This window comes from Cherax quadricarinatus, unplaced genomic scaffold, assembly GCF_038502225.1.
Source record: "Cherax quadricarinatus isolate ZL_2023a unplaced genomic scaffold, ASM3850222v1 Contig864, whole genome shotgun sequence".
Classification (NCBI taxonomy): Eukaryota; Metazoa; Arthropoda; class Malacostraca; order Decapoda; family Parastacidae; genus Cherax; species Cherax quadricarinatus.
Window position 1 is genome coordinate 65,249 of NW_027195890.1, and position 7,085 is coordinate 72,333.

At 40.7% G+C, this 7,085-nt stretch overlaps 1 protein-coding gene across 1 annotated transcript; it reads right to left on the reverse strand.

Moving 5' to 3' along the window:
- Positions 1-417: 417 nt before the first annotated feature.
- On the reverse strand, positions 418-3,926 carry LOC128706480 (zinc finger protein 300-like). Its single transcript, XM_070080730.1, has one exon. It carries the CDS (start codon positions 1,586-1,588, stop codon positions 551-553), a length of 1,038 nt encoding a protein of 345 aa, XP_069936831.1. The 5' UTR covers positions 1,589-3,926; the 3' UTR covers positions 418-550.
- Positions 3,927-7,085: the final 3,159 nt, after the last annotated feature.

A 7,085-nucleotide genomic window follows, 5' to 3' on the forward strand; every position in this document is an offset into this window, starting at 1 on the left:
AAAATACACCGCAAAGTCACTGTTTTAAACCAAAAACACAGTCAGTTTTTTTTTCTCATTATGTGCTGCATGCTGCAGGATTTTTTTTTATACTGCACACACTGACCACTCAGACCCGTTCTCTCATATGTAGGCCTACCAGCTTTCTCCCACAATATTGGAAACCGCTAGAATTTTAGTGTAGAATTATGGGACTGACACTGGCTTGTGAGCCGTAATATTATGGGACTGACGGTGAAAGTTAATATCAGTGTTAGTAGAGGAACAAATATTAGCGCATGACACATGACACCCCCTCCAGCAAAGCTTTCTCTCTAGTATGACTTCTCATGTGACTTTCTAAATGAAATCTTTTAGGAAAGTCTTTCGCGCATTCTGAACACTGATACGGCCTCCCTCCAGTATGAGCATTCATGTGTCTTACTAAAAGTGAATTTCTAGAAAAGTCTTTCAGACATTCTGAACACTGATATGGCTTCTCTCCAGTATGAGTTTTCATGTGAATTACCAATCCTGAGTGTTGAGGAAATTCTTATAGACATTCTTAACATTATGTCTTCTCTCCAGTATGAGTTCTCGTGTGTCTTTCTAAATCATGTTTACTAAAAAAGTCTTTCAGACATTTTGAACACTGATATGGCTTCTCTCCAGTATGATTTCTCATGTGACTTACTAAGCTTGATTTTTGAGAAAACTGTTTCAGACATTCTGAACAATGATATGGTTTCTCTTCACTATGAGTTCTCATGTGAGTTACTAAATGTGATTTTCTAGGAAAGTCTTTCAGACATTCTGAACATTGATATGGCTTCTCTCCAGTATGAGTTCTCATGTGTCTTTCTAAATCTTGTTTCCTAGAAAAGCCTTTCAGACACTCTGAACACTGATATGGCTTTTCTCCAGTATGAGTTCTCATGTGACTTACTAAGCTTGATTTTTCAGAAAAGTCTTTCAAACATTCTGAACAATGATATGGCTTCTCTCCAGTATGAGTTCTCATGTGACTTACTAAGATTGATTTTTCAGAAAAGTCTTTTAGACATTCTGAACACTGATATGGCTTCTCTCCAGTATGAGTTCTCATGTGAATTACCAATCCTGAATTTTGAAAAAAGTGTTTGAGACATTCTGAACACTGATATGGCTTTTCTTCAGTATGAGCTCTCATGTGACTTACTAATTGTGATTTTCTAGAAAAGTCTTTCAGACAGTCTGAACACTGATATGGCTTCTCTCCAGTATGAGTTCTCATGTGAATTACCAATCCTGAATTTTGAGAAAAATGTTTCAGACATTCTGAACACTGATATGGCTTCTCTCCAGTATGAGTTCTCATGTGACTTACTAAGCTTGATTTTTGATTAAAGTCTTTCAGACATTCTGAACACTGATATGGCTTCTCTCCAGTATGAGTTCTCATGTGAATGACTAAATTATTTCTTTGAGAAAATTCTTTTAGACATACTGAACACTGAATTGTTTTTTTGCCCATGATAAACCTGGTCTGATATCCACACTGAGATTGTTGTGAAGATTGAGTGAATGTGAATGTTGATATAATTGGTCTCCTACACAAACAACTGTACATTGTATTGCCTCAACACATTGTTTTTCATGTGAATGTTGATATAATTGGTCTCCTCTATGAGTAACTGTACATTGTGCCTCAACACATTGTTTTTCAGGTATTTTAGACAGTGAAAAGTAAGTTCTGACATATTTAAATTGTTTAATTAGGGGATATTTGAGAATATTTTATTACAGAGAAAACCAATATTCCTGTATTATTATATTATTGTAAGTATAGGAAGCACAAAATATGTAGGGGTAAGTGTGTGAGGAATAGGAAGGATGACACTAGTAGATATTTATGACACATCAACCTTATGATACTCTTGTTGCCACTCTAAGTGTTGTAGTACCAACTCTGTTGTTACAGTGTTGTCACTGTATAAGCACCATATTAATGCTGTCACTGTATTAACACTGTAGTTAGTGATGTCACTATACATGTATATATATATACATTATGTTGGTACTACTAGTACCACTTTCTTGTACCAGGATGACCTGCAGTATTGACACTACAAGTGCCAACTTCTTATACCACGATTACCTGCAGTACTGACACTACAAGTGTCACCTTCTTGTACCAGGATGACCTGCAGTACTGACACTACAAGTGCCAACTTCTTGTACCAGGATGACCTGCAGTATTGACACTACAAGTGCCACCTTCTTGTACCAGGATGACCTGCAGTATTGACACTACAAGTGTCAGCCTCTGGTATCAAGGCGACCTGCAAATAAAATTGAAAATTTATGACCTTTTATTACAATCATTATAATTAATATCATCATTTATTATAAACATGAAGAGGATGAGAAGTGAGAAGGGTCTCTAACTGATCCCCATCTAACAACATGAAGGGTAGTGTCACAGAAGAGATCAGGAACACAACATCCGAGATACAGAATACATAGGAAGGGGAGAGATATAGAGAGCAAACTGCATACCACCTGTGGAAACAATATGGGCTGCAGTATAATGCAGCAGAGATCAAACAAAGACCTACTGGAACAGTATACCAATGCATACAAGAAGAGCACTCTCATTAAAAGTTTCATCAGGAAGGGGATCAGAAGAATTAGACAGCAAACAGCCTGAAACAGAATGGATAACAGCTGAATGAACTTTAGGCTCTTGTAACCCAACACATACTGGGGAAAACTGGCAGAGCAACACCTGGAGCTCTCCCCGAATACCCCTAAAGCCACAAATATTCCATTGTAAATAAGTCACCATTCACAAAGATAGGTATTCCAACAATGAGAAATGATGAAATCTACAGGCAAGTAGGTTCAGTGAAGTCAATGTGTGGAGGCAACAGAAAGCCGGTAAGTAGGGAGGAAACAGAATGCTATGAGGGAAAAGATTGCTGTGAAGGTTATGAAAAATAAGATGGGGCACAAGGGGATGCACTGGTGCCCATTGAGGGTTTCATCTCCACAAAATAGTCAGAAATAGTGTAGGTGTTTCAGTGGACAAGGAAGATGCTGATACCATGACTTCAGAGACAGGTGAAGGAGAGCAAATAGAGATTGGAGAAACTATGGAGAGAATCAAAGAGGTCTGAGAGGGAAGGGGAGTATGAACTGAAAGAGATGCCCTGGCAGGGGCAGAAAAGACCATTGGGGGGAACAGGAGAATGAGACTGGAAGGAAGAGGTGCATTTCCTTCTTAAATTGCTTGACCAAGAAAAGGCTGTGGGCCCAGACAAGTTGAGCCCAAGATTGCTGAGAAGATGTGCAGACCAGCTAGCAGCACCTCTAACTCGCATCTTTCAGCACTGCCTAGTACAGTGTAAATGGCCCTCTCTATGGAAAGAGGCAAATGTAGTCCCTGTTCACAAAAAGAAGAGCAGAGCAGAAATCAGCAACTACAGACCAGTGTCACTCCTGTCAATCACTGGTAAGATCCTTGAGACAATAATCTCAAGACAAATGACAGAGTTTTTTGACTATCACTCGCTACTTTGTGATCGTCAATATGGCTTCAGGAAAGGTTACTCTGCTGCTGATCTGTTGTTAAACCTCTCCACTAAGTGGCACCAGTCACTGGATGAATCTAAAGTCAGCTGTGTGGTAGCACTGGACATTGCTGGCACTTTTGACCGGGTGTGGCACCAGGGCCTCTTAGCAAAACTTCAAGCACTGGGAATTGCAGGCTCTACGCTATGTCTCCTCAGTGATTACCTTCATCGTAGATATCTAAGTGTAGTTCTCAATGGAATGGAATCAGTGAGACATCCTATTGGGGCAAGTGTTCCACAAGGAAGCGTGCTGGGACCATTGTTATGGAATGTCTACTTCAACAACCTTCTTCATCTCATCCCAGAATCACATGCATATGCAGACGGCTGCACAATGACATTTGCTTATCCAAGAGAAGAAATGCCAGCTGCTCTAAGCTACATCAATCACCAGCTGAGAGCTATATCAGCTTGTGGAAATAGATGACAAGTAACATTTGCACCTGAGAAAACGCAAATGATGATCGTCTCTAGGCACAATGATGGTAATGCTGGGGCAGTAGTAAGGATGAATGGGAGGGTGTTGGCACCTGGAGAAGAAGTTGATATCCTTGGGGTGAAATTTGACTCCAAACTAACCATGAAAAACCATGTTGTAAATCTTGCAAACAAGGCCGCCAGGAAGCTTACAGCACTTCGCCATATCTCGCATCTACTTGACAGTAGGGGTTGCAAGATTCTGTACGAGGCACAAGTACGCTCGCACCTTGAGTATGCTCCACTTTCTTGGTTTGCCTGCCCCCCCCTCTCATCTGCGACTGCTTGACAGAGTAGAGAACAGAGCAAGACGTCTCATCTCTCGCCTGGGCCCATCCTGGATAGATCTGTCATTTCAGCAGAGCCTTCGACATAGGAGGGATGTGGGTGGCCTTACTGTTATGTACAAGGCCAATATTGTCAAAGTACCACACTTGGATCCACTTTGAGGACAGCGTGAAACAAGCTTTTATGCCACAAGACAGGCAGAAAGCAGCAACTTCACTCTGGCTGTGCCCCTCTCCAAAACATCACTCCATCTGAGATCATATATACCCAGGATGACTCGAATATGGAACACATTCGTACAGCATAATGATGTCAATGAGATTAAGTCAGTTGATCAAATGAAAATGCTGGCCCACAGATGGCTCCAATTTCATCCTGTTCCCTACTTGTATGTCTCATAACAATAAAAATGCTTTCAAATGAGCTGATGTAGGTAACAGCTCTTAGCTTGTCAATAAAGTTAGGAATCCTTAACCTGTAAATAGCTTGTCAATAAAGCTAGGGATCCTTAACCTTGTCAAACCCCGTTTAAAAAAAAAAAAAAAAAAGAAGCCTGGGAGGGGACAAAAGAGGGGACCACATGAAGGGGGTATAACCACAATCTTCATGTGAGAAAGGGGGTGAGAACCAGGCACTGAAGCCGAAAAGGAGAACTGTTGGGGAATTGTAAGCACCATAGGAATGTGAAGTGACTTGGGCTTATGGGACAGGTTCAACTTCACAGGTGAGAGGAAAGAAGAAGGTGCAGGCATGCGAGGCCTCACAGACTGAGAAACTAGTGGGTGAGATGAAGAAGTATAGGTAGGAAGAGGTAAGGAGGTTGGGGTTTCAGAGGGCAAAACCACAAAAGAATTAGAGACAGGGGCAACCCCAGAAGACACTGCACCAGAGATGGTAGGCGGGAGGATCGCTGAGGTTGGGGGTCTCCTAGCTATTTGAGAATAAGGAACATGAGGAAGATTCCCTTGAAGGCAGAGCCAAGAGACAGCCATAGCATAAGACCTTCGCTCTCCATATGACAACTGATTTCATGTTCATAAAGATGAACGTGACAGCAGGAAAAAGAAGGGCTAGGTTCGTTGCAATTAAGGCAAGTGGGGGGAAGACTGCAAGATGTATCATCATGATCTGCAGCACTGCAAACTGGGCACTTCGCCACAGACCTGCAGTATTTAGTGGGATGTCCAAAGCGCCAACAATTTCAACACTACTGGGGTGAAAGGACCACTTTATGAACCCCTAAGTGATGCCCTGTGATATAAACAGAGGACGGGAGATCACAACAGTCAAAGGTCAAGCAGGCAATGTTACTGGGAAAGCTTCTCTGCCCACAAGCGGGCAGAACATACATATCCACTTTAAGACTCAGAAGGTCCAGAAGGGTCAATTGCAGGGCCGGATTAAGAAGTCTTCGGGCCCTAGGCTATTCAGATTGGCGGGGCCACTTTGAGTTACGGGTAAGCGAAGCGACCCCTTCCAGCTTGGGGGGAGGTTGGTGTGAGACTGTTTAAGGTCTAATTAAATACATTCTGGCTATTTAGATTAAATTTAATAGGGAAAGTACATCAAGACAACCAAAACCATTTACCAACAGCCATTATAACTATCTTGTTAAATCATGCATTTTAAAGAGAATAAACTCAAGACAGCATAGTATTACTAGATTAGGCTATTAAAGTAGTGACATCATGTACCTATTATATTCAGCATAACCACTACAGCACTATTATTCCCTTTATAAATCACTGACCATTATTGTTATCATTGCATCATGCATAAGACTATCAAATCATATAAATTCAAGAAAGAAAAGAATTATTTATATTCACAGGCACTTCTTAAATAAACTTTTTTCTTTATTTCATATTCGCAAAATCATCAATTATATTCTGAAAATCAATATTTCTTGCTAGATCAGACTCAATGGTCAACAAGGCTAGGTTACACAATTTGTCTTGGCTCACTGTTGAGCGGAGCTGGTTTTTCACTCTTTTCAAAACAGAAAATGAACGTTCTCCTTCACAGTTAGTAGCTGGAAGTGTTAGGTAAAGGCGATACACTATGTCAACATTAGTGAAGATTTCTGAGATACCTGCATTTCTTAAATGTTTCAAAGCAGCTGAGGGTGCACATTTTTCAGGTGGAGCTTTAATCTGATTCATATACCCAGAAAAATGAACTATTTCTTCAACAAATGTGTCCTGAACATCTGCTGAAAGGTGTTGTTGCAACTTTAATGCAGCTTCTCTCAATTCTGCATCTGGTATAGTAGTAATTTTGAACAGAAATCCAAACTTGTCATTGAGATTCTGGTAGATTTCTTTTCTTTTCACCAATTCTGTAATCAGTGAATCCAGAATGACGAAGTATGTAGCTGTCTTACATTTCTGCCTTGGTAGCAACACAATTTCATTGCCTGGCTCTTCAAAATTGCGTTTCCTCTTCGTTGACCGCTGATGATCAGCCCGGTAACTGTAGTCTTTCACCAGCAGTTTAGCTTTCTCTTCAAACATTTCAAAAGCTTCATCATTGCGAAGTGAGCTTACAAATTCCACTAAGCCTGCATAGAGGTTAGCACAAGTAGCCATTTCAATTTCAATTTTCTGAAGTGTCTTGTTCGTGGCATTTAACCGTTCCAGTATACAGTCCCAAAGCACACAGAGTAAGGCCAATTCAAAATCTTCCAATTTTGATGCTAAGCTGGCTGCTTCACTTCTTGTAGTTGCT

Excerpts from the sequence above, each read along its gene's own strand:
- LOC128706480 (XM_070080730.1), bottom strand. The coding sequence starts at position 1,588 with ATGTACAGTTGTTTGTGTAGGAGACCAATTATATCAACATTCACATTC.